General features: G+C 41.9%; 1 protein-coding gene across 1 annotated transcript; it reads right to left on the bottom strand.

Moving 5' to 3' along the window:
- Positions 1 to 1,247: 1,247 nt before the first annotated feature.
- On the bottom strand, positions 1,248 to 16,235 carry LOC311034854 (serine protease 33-like). The gene is made up of 7 exons (XM_084042878.1): positions 15,817 to 16,235; positions 13,398 to 13,418; positions 13,082 to 13,244; positions 12,167 to 12,441; positions 9,366 to 9,514; positions 8,325 to 9,101; positions 1,248 to 1,376 (listed from the first exon to the last, which is right to left on the bottom strand). Exons 1-6 carry the CDS (start codon positions 15,908 to 15,910, stop codon positions 8,721 to 8,723), a joined length of 1,083 nt encoding a protein of 360 aa, XP_083899004.1. The 5' UTR covers positions 15,911 to 16,235; the 3' UTR covers positions 1,248 to 1,376; positions 8,325 to 8,720.
- Positions 16,236 to 16,457: the final 222 nt, after the last annotated feature.

Genomic DNA, 16,457 nt, shown 5'->3' with positions numbered 1-16,457 from the left:
TTCCGTCACAGAATTGGGGCCATTCAATAGTTAGAATTTTATAGCTATGCTTTTATTGCAGGCAGTTTATTTTAACAGGTTTATTATCCATTGATCATGTAGTAAGAGTAAATTAAAATAGTAATTAAAATAGAATACAGTCTAAAGCATAGTTATATGGACCCTTAACATTATTAGAAAATTCACTTAAAGGGGTATTTCACTTTTTTTTTTATTATAATTTTATCGTCTACTCAGGCTTTTGGGAGCACCCCGGACATATCAAATATCTAAATACTGAATCAAGCAACTTAAAAACTGTCTGGGGGCTCACAAAAGCCTGAGTAGACGATGAAATGACCCCAAGTGAAATATCCCTTTAAGATTTTGGCATCTTAAGATGCATCCTAAGCCTACGTACGCCTATTTCTATTGTAGGCAATAACAAAAGAAAGAATTTAAGGTGTACTGTAAAACAGGAAGAGTGAACTGCCAATACTATTGTGTATAATGTGTTATTGGTACTGTCTCTTTACCAGCACAGTTCATTACATTTAGTCTAGATGGAAAGTGGGGTCCACGTGCATAGGGTGGATTTTTTTCCGCCACCTGTTTTTTCTTATTCCTTGAAGTGTGTATTATAAGATTCTGCCAGGTGGCTGAAATCATGTCCCATAGGGTTATTTTCTAACCCATTATTGTACATATCCTGAACCCAAACAATTTGGACCCAAGAAATTCATTAAAGTGGTTATTATTAAGATTCAAGCACAACTTGACTCTATTACAGGACAACAGCACAAAATAAATGGAGCTTAAAATGTTCACATATTTCTGCTTTTACTAAATACTTTTTCTCACCAACTGCATTTTCTTAATCCTTGAAGTGTGTATTTTAATATTTTGCCACGTACCAGACTAAAATAATGTCCCATGGGGTTCATTTTTAACCCTATGTTACACAAATCGTACCCAAACTGAAAAATGGAAACAATAGCATAGCAAATCTTTGGAAGTATACAACATACAAATGAACACATTTGCCATACAATTTGTCACTCAGATAATTGCGATAAACGATTTAATTGTGTGTTAGGCATTGAACATTATTGGAACATTATGTTCTGTTTGCCCTTTAGGCTTTGTAAATCAAAAATTGCACAGGGTAGATATGCAAATAACTTAAATATACAAAGAAATGATTCACATTTAATAATTTTATACATGTAAAACATAGCAGAAATAGCTGATCTACAAGCTTGTAGATCTGCTATTTCTGCCATTTTTTATATCTAAAAATGTGTGAACATTTCTCAACATGGAAACGATTATGCAAAAATAATTGCGGTTATCTCAAATAATTGCCATTAGACGATTATGTAATAATTGTGACAGGCCTAGTGTTACGACCCCCTGTCTAGGGTAGGGGAGGTGACATAATAATGGAGGACAAAGTCGCTTTCAAAAATGAATTGTTTTTATTTCCTTTTTTTATGCAGAGATTTCAAACTCTTTTTGTCTTTTTTTCACCAGTGCCAAAGAACTTCAGGGTGCCGGTTTACATTCGTAAAAAGGCTGCCTAATAAAGAAAATTACCCCTAACCTAAACCTAACAAAAGAAAAATATACATTTACTGAACTTACTTACCTAACTAAAGAATATACAAAAACAAAGTGGTTTAACCAACAAAAAGACCAAACACCCCTACAAGGCGAGTGAATAACTAAATACAAGAAATAATGGAAGTGGACAAATAGTTACAAGATAATGCTTAACTCAAAATAATACTGGACAAAAAGCAACAAGTTTAACTATAATCAAATTATAGATTAAACTAAGAAACTGAAAAGTATAACTGAAGGGCAAACAAAAGTAGCTGAAGAACAAACAAAATAACTGATTGGATCAAAAGTCACTGATGGACAAATGAACAAACAGAAGGCAAAGAAACAGAAACAAAACAAAACAGAACAGATCAGACCAGGCTACATGGGTTCGGGGAGACAGAGGGATTGAATCTCTGCAGCTCTTTCAAGTGAGAGCAACCAGTCCCCATGACAGACAGAGCAGAATGAGCTTTTGTAGGTGAGCTTCAGAGAACAGCCAGCCCTGGCTAGGGCGGAGACAAAGGGGCGACGAATGGGAGCAGGAGAACAGGGCCAGAGGCTGGACCTGTCAATCTGGACAGCTGGAAGGCAATCACTCACTCACTCATACCAGCACCACACCCAGACTCAGACTCACAGCTTCCACCACCACTCATGACCTTATATGGAACACAGAAAAACAACAATATAACACAAGCCACACATAGCACAGACATATAACCAAAATAACCACACATAATATAACCATACGGCTAGGGCCGTAACACCCCCCCCCTTAAAGAAAACCTCCCCCCCCAAAAAGAAGTTTCTTAAGCTGGGGCATAAACACGAGAAAGGGCATCTGCCAAGACATTATCAACTCCTTTCTTGTGACGAATCTCTAAGTTGAAATCCTGTACCAGTAATGACCATCGCATGAGCCTTTGATTCGAATTTTTCATCTGTCTCAGAAAAACCAAAGGGTTATGATCAGTATAAACAACTACAGGCAATGGGCTAGATCCCACGTAAACCTCAAAAAATTGCAGAGCAAGCAATAAAGAGAGAGCCTCTTTCTCAATAGTACTGTAATTACTCTGAGGTGCATTAAATTTCTTTGAGAAAACAGTTTGGATGGTCAATACCTACGTCATCCTCCTGCAGCAGTACTGCTCCGGCTCCACTTCCACTCGCATCCACCTCCAACTTAAAAGGCATTTTGAAGTTTGGGGCAGCCAGAACAGGAGTGCTGCAAAGAAGAGCCTTACAGGACTCAAAAGCATGCTGGCAAGCAGGCGACCAAACATAAGGCTTTTTCACACTGGTCAAACTGGTAAGGGGAGCAACTACATCAGCGAAATTTTTACAGAAGGCACGATAGTAGCTCGACATTCCTAGAAAACGGCGGAGACTACGGCGTGACGTAGGTACAGGGTAGTCCACTATGGCCTTGACCTTGGCATCAATGGCCCGAACTTGACCCTGACCTACCTCTTTTCCCAGATACGTAACGGTGGCACGACCAAATTCACACTTTGACAAATTTAGAGTCAGATTAGCGCCCGCCAACCTGCCGAAGATTAAACCAAGAGTGTGCATGTGCTCAGGCCACGTATCAGAAAAAGCAACAACATCATCGAGGTACACCTCACAATTTTCCACCCCAGCTAACACATTGTGCATAAGCCGTTGGAACGTAGCAGGTGCATTACGGAGTCCGAATGGCATCACAGTATACTGATAGAGACCATCGGGGGTAACAAAGGCAGAGATATCTGAAGCACGAGCAGTTAAAGGGACCTGCCAGTACCCTTTAAGTAAATCAAGTTTTGTAACAAATTTAGCAGCACCAACACGGTCTACACAGTCCTCCATGCGAGGCAGAGGATACGAATCAGGTTTGGTAACATTATTTACCTTTCTGTAATCTGTGCAGAAGCGTTGACTGCCGTCAGATTTTGGCACGAGCAGACAAGGCGAACTCCATGCGCTAGAGCTGGGAATGGCAAGGCCATTATCTAGCAAATAATCAACCTCCTTCTTAAACAATGAGCGTTTAGTAGGATTTACCCGATAAGCATGTTGTTTAATGGGAGGATTCACACCTACTTCCACATCATGTGATAGGACAGTAGTGCGGGAAGGTATGTCTGAAAATAAAATGGGGTTATTTTCAATCAAACTAACTACGTCTGCTTGAGCCACAGAATCCAAGTGCTGCAAATAATCAGGCAGATTTTTCAGAATTTCAGAATTTTGCATCCGAGAGCCAGCCGAGCTCTTTGAACGCAAGCCATCACTCTCTGGGGAATATAGAGAAGGCACGACGGACACTACTGAGGCTACCGGGGTGGGTAGAACTGAAGGCGCAACACTCTCAGAACGATCAAAATAGGGTTTGAGCATATTAACATGGCACACTCTGGTTTTACTCCGGCGGTCTGGGGTCGCAACTACATAATCAGTATCACTAAGTTTTTTTCCTATGACATATGGGCCACAGAATTTAGCCTGAAGGGCCGAAGTGAGAAACGGGAGCAACATTAGCACCCTATCACCCACATTAAACTGGCGTGTCACCGATTTGCGATCAAAATGTTTTTTCATTTTCCCCTGGGACGCAGTCAATGCGCTGCGTGCGAGGTTACAGGCATTGTGCAGGCGGTCTCTGAATTCAGCTACATAATCCAACACATTTGAGGATGGAACAGTGGATTTCAATAGCAAGCGATCACGGAGCACCCGGAGAGGACCACGCACACTGTGCCCGAACACCAGCTCAGAAGGGCTAAAACCAAGTGACTCTTGTACACTTTCCCGCACGGCCATGAGCAGAAAAGGTAACCCCTCATCCCACGACTTGCCCGTCTCAGAACAGTACTTTTTCATCATTGACTTGAGCGTTTGATGGAACCGCTCAAGAGCGCCCTGAGATTCAGGATGATAAGCACTAGACTGTATGTGTTTAATGGACAAGGACGCGACAACCTGCGCGAAAACTTTAGAGGTGAAATTTGTTCCCCTGTCCGATTGAATGGACTTGGGTAAACCAAAAATAGAGAAAAAATTAACCAGAGCTTTTATTACAGTTTTGGCCTTTAATGTGCGCAATGGAATCGCCTCCGGATACCGAGTGGCAGCACACATTAAAGTCAACAAATACTGATGACCTGACTTCGTTTTGGGAAGTGGGCCAACACAGTCAATAATGATATGTTCAAAGGGCTCTCCCATCACCGGAATAGGTAATAAAGGAGCAGGAGGAATAACCTGGTTAGGCTTCCCCATCATTTGGCAAACATGACACGAACGGCAAAAATTTGACACATCAGATTTAAGCCCTGGCCAATAAAAATAACGCAAAATGCGGTGATACGTTTTACGAATACCTAAATGACCAGCCAAATTGTCATGTGCGAGACTAAGGACTTGAGAACGAAAAGGTTCAGGTACAACAACCTGCTGAACGGAGTTCCACCCGAGGTTGCCAGCGCCGGGCGGGAACCAATTGCGCAACAAAATGCCATCCACTACACTGTACGCACTCTGCGCATCCTGCGCATGAGCGGCCCCCCAGCAAACAGCGAGGGATGGGTCATTTTGCTGTGCCGAAACGAACGTGTCTTTATCGACATCAAACACAAATTCAGTCTTTATTGGCATCACATCAACCATCTTCTGCTTAACCATGGCGGCAGGAAGATTCACTGGTTGCTCAGAACACATAAAAGTGTCCTTCAAACTAATGTTCTCATCACAGCCCTTCCTTGCCTGTGCACGGGTCACAGCGCAGGCAGGGAACAATACCGAGGTGCCCATAGACTGATCCAAATCGATCACAGGATTCTCGACAATTTCCGGCGTTGGGAAAACTTTCTCCCCTGCCAAGTCATTGCCGAGAATTAACGAAACGCCGCCGACTGGTAACTGAGCGCGAGTACCCACCTGCACAAAACCGGAGACCAGGGGCGAACGCAAAAACACAGAGTGCAACGGAGCGCGTAATGAATTCATCTCCACCCCCAACAATAGAGCATCAGATCCACAAAAGGAATTATTCGAGAAAGGCAACACATCATATAACATGAGAGATTGTGACGCTCCCGTATCACGCAGGATTGTGATCGGTACCTGATCTTTATCCTGACCTGACAGGGACACTGAACCTTTCAAAAGGAAGGGTCCAAAACATTCCTCCATTTCATCCGACACAGGCGCCCCTGTGTCAGAGGAAAGTGGAGGAGGAATGGACCGAATGAACCCAACTGCTTTTGATTTTTTTGGACTCTGAGTTTCTTTTCGTTGTAGAGTGGGACATGCCGAAATGAGGTGACCCTTTTCATGACAATAGAAGCAATCACGAGTCTCTGAACCAGAGACACCATTAGAACCAGAACGAGGCGGGCTTTTTGACACAGAAAACTTTTGATTCCCCCCCACTCTGCCGCCCATGGGATTGCGGCGTGCAGAGGGAGCAGAAAACACAGATCGGTGTGTCAAAATGAACTCATCGGCACACACCGCAGCTTTAACCACATTATCCACTTTCTGCTCGTTTAAGTAGACAACTATACGCTCAGGTAGACAGGATTTAAATTCCTCTAATAATACCAAATCACGAAGCTGGTGAATAGTCAATACCTTGTTTGCAGTGCACCATTTGTCAAATAAGACACTTTTCTCCCTGGAAAATTCTACATAAGTCTGGTTGGCAGTTTTCTCACAGGACCTGAACCTTTGGCGGTACGCCTCCGGCACTAACTCATATGCCCTTAGTATGGTTTCTTTTACCACCTCATATTTGCGGCTCTCCTCAACAGTTAAGGCTGCACACACATCCCGAGCTTTTCCCACTAATTTGCACTGCAGTAATAAACTCCACATGTTCTTTGGCCACTTCACCGTGGTTGCAATGCGTTCAAAAGTGTCAAAGTACGAATCGAGTTCTGTCTCTTTAAAGTGCGGTACCAAAGGAATATGCTTACTGATGTTGAAATCCTGAGAGCATCCCGAAATCCTGGGCTGGGGGGCAGGTGACCTGTCGAGCTCTGCGGCCCTGATGCGGAGTTGCATCAGCTCAACCTCCTTGGTTTTTGTTGCGAGTTCCACCTCTCGGAGGCGGAGGGCCAGCCCTAGACTATGTGAGTCCCCCCCAGCATTGGTACGAGCTATAAGCGGATCTATCTCTGAGTCCTGAGGTGAGACACTAGCCTCTCCTTCCTCAAGCTCAGTGAGCGCAGGGGAGCCTGTGTCAGCAGTCGCCTCCACATTCTCACCCGAACGCCCAGCCATATTCTCCGCCAGCCCGATGCTTACACGCTCTATGATCCCTTTTTCAGTAAGTTTTCCCTCTATATGAGACCTTAGTTCGGCCTTATTGGCACCCGATGGGACAGAAATTTTGAAGACTTTAGCAATCAAATTTAACTCAATTTTAGTGCATTTATCTAATTTGTCTAGAGTGGGTGAAGTTGGGAAAGTTAATGCAACCTCATCTGGTTCTACCGCGGACATTACAATTAATCAAATACTCTACCTAACCTGCCAACCAAAACAGACAACTGGAGCAAAGTTTTGACTACTCACCAGATCGAACGAAACCCAGAAGGACCTAACCAAACCCATGCAACCTGTTAACCGAACGAATTAAACCAAATTCAAATAATCCTCAAAAAAGGAATAAGTTTCAGGGGTAAACTTTTGAACCAAGCCGAGTCCCCAAATTATGTTATAATTTGGATCGATATTTTTTTTATAATTTGGAACGGACGAGCCCCCAAATTATGTTACGACCCCCTGTCTAGGGTAGGGGAGGTGACATAATAATGGAGGACAAAGTCGCTTTCAAAAATGAATTGTTTTTATTTCCTTTTTTTATGCAGAGATTTCAAACTCTTTTTGTCTTTTTTTCACCAGTGCCAAAGAACTTCAGGGTGCCGGTTTACATTCGTAAAAAGGCTGCCTAATAAAGAAAATTACCCCTAACCTAAACCTAACAAAAGAAAAATATACATTTACTGAACTTACTTACCTAACTAAAGAATATACAAAAACAAAGTGGTTTAACCAACAAAAAGACCAAACACCCCTACAAGGCGAGTGAATAACTAAATACAAGAAATAATGGAAGTGGACAAATAGTTACAAGATAATGCTTAACTCAAAATAATACTGGACAAAAAGCAACAAGTTTAACTATAATCAAATTATAGATTAAACTAAGAAACTGAAAAGTATAACTGAAGGGCAAACAAAAGTAGCTGAAGAACAAACAAAATAACTGATTGGATCAAAAGTCACTGATGGACAAATGAACAAACAGAAGGCAAAGAAACAGAAACAAAACAAAACAGAACAGATCAGACCAGGCTACATGGGTTCGGGGAGACAGAGGGATTGAATCTCTGCAGCTCTTTCAAGTGAGAGCAACAAGTCCCCATGACAGACAGAGCAGAATGAGCTTTTGTAGGTGAGCTTCAGAGAACAGCCAGCCCTGGCTAGGGCGGAGACAAAGGGGCGACGAATGGGAGCAGGAGAACAGGGCCAGAGGCTGGACCTGTCAATCTGGACAGCTGGAAGGCAATCACTCACTCACTCATACCAGCACCACACCCAGACTCAGACTCACAGCTTCCACCACCACTCATGACCTTATATGGAACACAGAAAAACAACAATATAACACAAGCCACACATAGCACAGACATATAACCAAAATAACCACACATAATATAACCATACGGCTAGGGCCGTAACACCTAGTTAGGGTTAGTGTTAGACTTCCGCCCCACGCACATTTCTGTGTGTTGTCACTGCTGTTGTGTCCCACTGGCTCACCTGCCAGTGAGGAGCCCCCACCGGGACGACATAGAGCGTTCATCCTACTCCTCCCGCCCAACACTCCCCGCTGACAGGTGCTGGCCCAGCCCGTAGGAGTACGTGCGGTGACAAGTATCACCCTCACCGCCCGGCTTCAATCCCCCGAACACGTGCCAATTGGTTTGTACAATGTTCTGCTTATTAACCCTTATATAACAGTGAAGAGAATAAAGCATGATGCAAAAGCTGACCAAATAATACTTTTGAAATATGTGCAGTCTCACAATTCTGTGATTATGAAACACACATAGATCTTTCTGATTAATTGTGTAGCCCTAAGCCATGGTGTAGAGAACGAGCACAAGAGTGAGGAAATGAGTGAAGTAGGAGAAATGGATTACACTTGGGCCACCACAAAACAGACTCTCACATAGTGGTGCCGGTGTGGTAAACAGTGGCGATGGTCGTGAAGGACACACAAAACCCTCGTCAGTGTCGTTGCCGGTGGAGGTAATCGTGACGAACCCTGGTGGGTCAGTGGTGATGTGACTGTTGATCCAGCTCTGGAAGCGTGACACACGAGCATAGACTCCTGGGAAGTTGGGCAGAGCACAGCCCTCACCGAAGCTCACCACCCCAGACTGGACCCAGTAATTGGCACTGGTATTGGTCCCATATTTGAGATGGTGCCTCACCATCGGCCCACCAGAGTCTCCCTGAGGAAATGAGAGATTTATGTATTTTTAAGGAAGTTTATTCTTTTGAGATCTCTGCTTCAGGTCACAGGCACTGAAATACTCCTTGTCCCTTGATATTTACAAAGCCTAAAATTAAAATGCACTGTATGAAGGCTTCATTGAGACATTACCGTGATATGAAGAGTTAGGAATGAGTTACATTTGATTGATGATTCGACGGGGAGTTAGAGACTTCAGAGAATGATAGAGCTATACACACAGAGGAAGAGTACAATTTGTCACCTGACATGAGTCCTGTCCTCCAGCTTGGAGACCAGCACAAATCATGTTCTGTGTGATGGTGTACAGTTGGTTATAGAAGCAGCCGCACTGTTTATTCCCGACGATAGGCACCTCAACTTCCTGGAGGGTCTGGGGAGAGGGTAGGGGAACTAATGGAACATATAAAAACAGAATAAATTAGCATGGATTTAGCATAAAGTAATGTTCCTAACCATGCTGGTTTTCAGGCGTTATACTACACTATTTGATGTGTGGGTGCTGGTTTTCAGGCGGTACTACTCTATTTGATTTGTGGGCGCTGGTATTCAGAGGGTGCTACTTTATTTGCTATGTGGGCGTAGGTTTTCAGGCGGTACTACTCTATGTGATGTGTGGGCGCTGGTATTCACTCAGGCGGTACTACTCTGTGTGATGTGTGGGCGCTGGTATTCACTCAGGCGGTACTACTCTATGTGATGTGTGGGCGCTGGTATTCAGGCGGTACTACTCTATTTGCTGTGTGGGCGCTGGTATTCAGACGTTACTACTCTATTTGATGCATGGGGGCTGGTATTCAGGTGGTACAACTGTATTTGATGAGTGTGCTGACTGCTGTGTGTGTGTGTGTGTGTGTGTGTGTGTGTGTGTGTGTGTGTGTGTGTGTGTGTGTGTGTGTGTGTGTGTGTGTGTGTGTGTGTGTGTGTGTGTGTGTGTGTGTGTGTGTGTGTGTGTGTGTGTGTGTGTGTGTGTGTGCATGTCTTTAAGTGGCGCCTGTTTGTGTTTATTTAGTGTAATTGGTTGCATCTTTGAGTTGCAATCAGCTGCAGCTGTGTATGCCGGGAGGAAAAAGGGGTAACTAGAAAAAGTGCTCCTCTGAGCACCGGTCTCCGCCAGGTCAGTTAGGTTATTGTGGGCCAGCAATGTTCGGAATTCGCCTATCAGGATGGAATATGAAAAACGTATCCGTCTTGATCACTTGACTGTAGAGATAATGTGTACCGATTTACGTGATGTTTGCACAAAATTTGTAGGAGCAATATAAAAAAATGTGTTTTGCAGAAATTGGCCTCCTGGTGGCGCTGTATTAGGGCAATGTTAAAATGGTGGCATTTGTTCCTCAACAAAGTGTGAATGTGCGTGCAACATTTCACCGCAATCGGATGCTGCATTCATGATTTGCAGCAATTTGTTCAAAACGGGTCACTCGTGCAAACTTTAGATGTGAAGCTTAGCCAATCTGGATAGAATATGAAAAATCAAACAGATCGTTCTTGATCACATGACTAGATATCACGTGTATCGATTTCCGTAATCCTGGTGGCGCTATAAAAGGCAGATGTGAAAAATGCAGAGCAAAGGTTTTTCCTTGGCCTTTAGGGAGTGCACATACAAAGTTTTACACAGATCGGTGCAATTATAGGTTTAAACACGAATTGGCCTGTTATAGCGCCACCATGAGGCTGATTAGAACATTTTCAAGTGCCATTTCTTCCTCGGCCTACTGGGAAATGCAAATGTACGGACGGACACACGGACGGACGGACGGATAGGGTGCAAAACATAGTCTCGGCCATGGCTTTTGAGACAAAAAGCAACAAAAAAAAACATGAACCTCTGGGGGTGATTAAATGTGTTTTTTATTATTAATCACTAACCACCCACAATGTATATAAATGTTACTGTCTTTATACTTGCATTCTTACATAAATTTGAAAAGTAGGCTAAATACGTTTGATATATATTGTTGTCCTGTTATCTGAATTTTATTTATCTTTTCTATTTATCAATCAGGTCATGCATAATAATTCGATTTCTGTAGGCTATATGTTAAACTTAACAAATGATTAACTTTCCTCATTCACCTGAATGATGAAATGTTGAATCTGGCCTGACTTGAAATTCTAAGCCATTTCTCTGATGCTCACAATTAACATTTGGACCACAAGAGGGAGTACTTCACATTTGCAACAAGAATTGAAACAAGAGGCAATATATGCAAGTTACTTATTTATGGAAACACATATTGTATGAAACTGTGTAGCCTACATGCAATGACAGAAATAAGCAGGCGCATTCTTTTCACTAGCCTTATAAATCCGCACCTGCAACTAATTCTGGTTTTATATATTCAGTAAGTGCGGAACATATAGCAACATTACGTGTGAGTGCTGAGCAGACATGGGCAGTGTTTTAAATACATGCATTTGAATTTTTGGTCATTTGTATTTGGCTGGAACAGAAGAAAATGTGATGTAGGCTAATTTTGTACATTAATTAAATGCGATAGTAAGGAAAACTGTGTTGAGAAACCAAACCGTGATTATGGTATTGTGACTTGACACTTGACAAAGATGGATATGTTGTTATACCTTTATTTTATTCACTCAGTAAAACAACACTGGGCAAGTCTTGTCCAGAAAGGTCTTAATCACTGTTGTGTAGTGGTGAAGAAACCGGCATACATGCACAAATTATGCAATGGGCACAGCAAGTTCCCAAACTTTATAGCTCAAGACCCAAAAGAGAATTTAGATGTTTGCCCGCGACCCAAAACTAGTGAAAATAGCAGATCTACTCACAACGCGTCGCTTTGCGCCGCGTTGTGAAATGTCATATATAGAAATGATTAACCGTTTTTCATTTTATTTATGAAATACTTTTGAAAAATGTTGGAATTGTTTTAAATCGATGAAAACATATTTTTAAATGTAGGGAAATGGAAAAAAGGAGATATTTACTCGCAACCCATAAAAATAGGTCCGGGACCCAAAGATGGTACCTGACCCGTTTGGAAAACAGTGTTCTAGATCTCTGCAGCTCACCTGAAACATTGATATCTCCCCAGCCGGTCACCCAGTTTTTGTTGGTTCCAGCGTAGAGGGTGCTGTCCCATGCTGCCAGACAGACTGGGCGAATGTAGCGAGTGAAGGTGACAGGGCTGGAGAGCTTCAGTAGGGCGATGTCGCTGTCAAACGCCGCTGCCTGAGCGTAGCTGGGATGGAGGATGACCTGTGTGACGGTCCTGTTCACCTCATCGGGGTTCGTTCCTTCTTGGCTCTGGCGACCCAAATAAATGATCAAGTGGGACAAAACGTATCTGAAAGAGAGTGGATTCTGATCATGGTAAAACAGATCATTAATACATTCTTGATTCAAATGCTCTCTCTCTCTCTGTGTCTCACTGTGTCTCACTGTGTGTGTGTGTGTGTGTGTGTGTGTGTGTGTGTGTGTGTGTGTGTGTGTGTGTGTGTGTAATTTGTAAGGAACAAAACTAGATAGAAGGCCATGCCCTCCCCATTCAATCTTTAGCTATCAATAGTATGTTCTTGTGTGCAGTTTCTAAATGTAATCTATAGCCACACAAATCAGTGTTCACTGTTCATTCTGGTTGTGTGCATGAATCGTCCTCCTGTGATATATATTATACAGGGGTATTTCACTTTAAAACACTTCTAGGGCCTTTTTAACATCTACTCTGGCTTTTCTGTGCACCCCAGATAGTTTTTATGTGGCTTCATTCAATATTTAGAATAGATATTTGATATGAATTTGATCAGACAAGTTTCAGACTGTTTGGTTGTACACTCTCCGGGACAGAAATACAGAAAGTTAGACAGAAAGTCAGACAAAAGGACAGACAAAAAGACAGACAGACGCACGCACACACAAAACACATAGAGGTTCCGTGAATTAATAGAAAGATACTGCCTAAGTCGGCCTTGACATTGATTTCTCACGTTGTAAAGCAGTGAGCAGCGGTCAGCACCCATTCTTTGTTGATGAGAGAACCTCCACAGAGATGGCCAAAACTGTTGTGTACACTGGCCTGCCAAGGCCAGCTCCCATGTCTGGCATCCTGACCTCCAACGATTTTGTTGTTCCAAGCGTCCTTACCGCACTCTAATGAAACACATGTGAGGTTGTGTTAGCGCTATAATGTAAATCATGTGAGATCGGCTGGACTATTCTAGATTTAATACACCTAAGATATTTCAGATGGTTGTCTTTTTCAGTATAAAACAGGCTGTTTTCAATATACAGCAGAATGCTTACCAGACAGTTGTGCATTGGAGCCTGAAATTCAAAACAAAGGAAGACATTAGGTGAGGCTGTTGTCAGGAGCAAATTTGTGTACATGTCTGCACTTTGTTGCCTATTTCTTCATTGTTGTATGTGCCCTGTGTTTAACAAAACAATACATTGTTTTTTTTACACATAATTTCCCTCTATACCAGCAGTCATCAGCCACTGGAGAAGTGGGGTGCATTTCTCCTTTCCGACATGTCGCCTTTCCGACGTTGACGAACCCTATACCTAACCCTAACCCTAACCCTAACCGCACGCGGAAGCCACTAGTCGGAGTGGTGAGATGTCGGAATGGAGAGTGAACACCGGAGAAGTGTGGTGGTGTTTACCTGCAGAAACACATTGCCCTCTTGCGCTGTATTTTGGTGTTTTCACTGTTTGTTTCGATAGCCTGTAAATGACCCTGTATACCAAAACAAACACCAAAATACATGGCAATGTGTTTCTGCAGGTAAACACCACCACACTACTCCAGTGGCTAATGACTGCTGGTATAGTGGGAAATGGTACCAAAAAAAAACATGCTTTGTTTGTTATGTAAACAAAGTGCATACTATGAAGTTACATTCTATGCGTTATTTTGTTTGAAAGAAAATTTGAATTAAATGAAATATTAAACATAAAATATCTGGACCATAACTAGACTAGACCATAAAGTATACAAAAGACAATACTAAAATTAAAGCTTTGAATTTGAGGACTGGTCTGGACGTACAGTATGTAAAGTGTTTCATATTGAAACTACTCATACACTGAGTTGGTAGTGCCTAGGCTGGTATCAAAGCCAGGACCTTTTGACTCAAAATGGAGCACTCTACTGACCAGCACACACCATGTTAGCATTCAATACATTGATTTAGTGAGAAGAAATATGACCAAGCAAAGGTTTAGCATTGCACTTTACGCTTATAGGCTCTTGAATTACTTAAAGGTCAAATACAGTATGTAACTTTTAGCCTATTTTTATATATATGTATATTAATGTTTTAGCCCTCATTTCCCTCTATCAGCCACTATATTATTGTGCTGGTGTGTTTCCCTGCAGAAAGACACATCCCTCTGGCTGTATTTTGGTTTTGTTCCACTGTTTATGTTGACATTCATCCCTGTGTGTGGGGGGAGGCCGGAGCTCTTAATTGATCTCTGCAACGGCAGAGAGACAATCAAGCCTGGATGAGCCAAAGTTTGAAACGGGGACCTTCACAGGCAGCACTTTCACAGAGAATGTGAGTGAGAGAAGTACACCTAATCAATCTAAATCAGTATTGTAATCTGACTCTTTATATTGCACGTGATGGCAGATTTCAAACTAGTGTCAAACATTCAGACAAACTGGTTATACCATCTCTAAGCTTATGAGGCAATGACAAAAGAAAGAATTTGAATAATTTGAATAATTTCAACTCAAATCTGTATGTGGTTGAATGGCATGCGGAAAGAAACCCACTTGTTATTGTCACACCAGCAAGCGAGTGTCAGAGCGTCCTGTGTCCTAATCTAAATAAGATTACGAGAAAATGCCACACAGCCCAAATAGTTTAAACAATTATTTCAAATATCTAGATAGATTTCTTCATTGAGACATTTGCCTTTTGTTTTAAACATTTAAATTTCGCAGACAAATGACTGTCATAGCTTAATCAAATGTTGCTTTTAATGCGCACAAATACTGTACATGCCAATAAGCCTCAGGGCTTTCTTGTGTTTTTATCCTCTCTGATGTCTTTGTGTACGTGGTTGGAAGTACTATCGTGCTCTTTCTTTTAATAAAATCAATCAACCAAACTATTATTTACAAGTTCCCCAGGGTGATTTGCACTGTGCTGGTCAGCAGACCGTGGGCCCACTTCCCAATGCGATGGAAACACTCATAAAACAGCTAACATTCAATCTACATTATAATATGCATACACCTCATCAGAAAAAAGGATTGAGAGCAAGCAGAACAATGCCCCTATATTTATTTTATAAACACATATTACATTTATTTTGGTATGTGGGCCCTGACCATCTTGACACATACCAAGGTGGGCACAGTTACAAATGGTTTAGAACCCCTCTTTAAGGCAATAGTATAGTACATTTAAGTTCCTCATTAAAAGCAATTTTATTTTGTTAAAATAAGTGTTAAATAGCTTTACATTTTTTTGTGGAGTTCCCTCTCCTTCTGATTGGATGGTATACCAAGGTGAAAATGTATTTTCTGTTCATTAAAGAAGTTGAGAGACCCCATAAACACTATATTAATCATTACCATATATATTATATCATTATTATATATAGATATAGAAATAAAAAATAGAAATATGCAGGAAAAAAATAAAATAATAGGCTAATCAATTGTAGCCAAATGTAAAAACCAATGCAAACAAAAAGCTTTTCTCACCATTGAACTCCAGGATGAGTATCAGAGATAATCCGCACAGCAGCATGTGGAGGGCCATTTTCTCTTTCTGTTTCACTTGCCTGATCAGCATCATTAAATATCTTTCTACATGTCCTCAACTCCTCCCATACAGTGGCACCTGACAGTGGCATCAAACTCATTTTGATATGTTACTGGTTTCATCATTCCTCTCTGACCGAAACTCTGATTCTGTCAGTATGATTCACAATATCATGGTCATTGTACACAAGAAGATCACACCTAATCCCAAAGCCCATGGAGCTAGTTTTATATCTTATAATACAGTTTGGTCATAACTTTTTTGTCAGCAAATATCCAGAGAACAACGTTGGCCTAATCTGATAGAAGTCTAATCATGTACTGTAGTCAGGGATGTCTTGCAACCCACATTTCTGAGGGGACACAATTACAGAGGTGGTCGTGGGGGGGAGTAAATATGATGCAATTGTATGCTCACATATGCGACCGTGTCCACAGAAAACGTTTTATGAGCGGAGGGGGCGCTTTTGGATATCATTTTCGGATATCATTGTCGCATGCAGCGTTTAGTAACACCCACAACGTTAAACCATTGCTGTGCTCGAATGTCCTGATCTACCATTATGTTATTAGCACAAATA

The sequence above is a fragment of the Gymnoscopelus microlampas genome (assembly GCF_963454915.1).
Source record: "Gymnoscopelus microlampas genome assembly, chromosome: 19".
Classification (NCBI taxonomy): domain Eukaryota; kingdom Metazoa; phylum Chordata; class Actinopteri; order Myctophiformes; family Myctophidae; genus Gymnoscopelus; species Gymnoscopelus microlampas.
This window is presented reverse-complemented; position numbering and strand designations above follow the sequence as displayed.

Excerpts from the sequence above, each read along its gene's own strand:
- LOC311034854 (XM_084042878.1), bottom strand. The coding sequence starts at position 15,910 with ATGATGCTGATCAGGCAAGTGAAACAGAAAGAGAAAATGGCCCTCCAC. Across the intron at positions 13,419-15,816 it reads ACTCATCCTGGAGTTCAATG|GCTCCAATGCACAACTGTCT; the intron begins GTGAGAAAAGCT and ends TTTGAATTTCAG. Across the intron at positions 9,515-12,166 it reads GGGAGATATCAATGTTTCAG|TTCCCCTACCCTCTCCCCAG; the intron begins GTGAGCTGCAGA and ends ATGTTCCATTAG.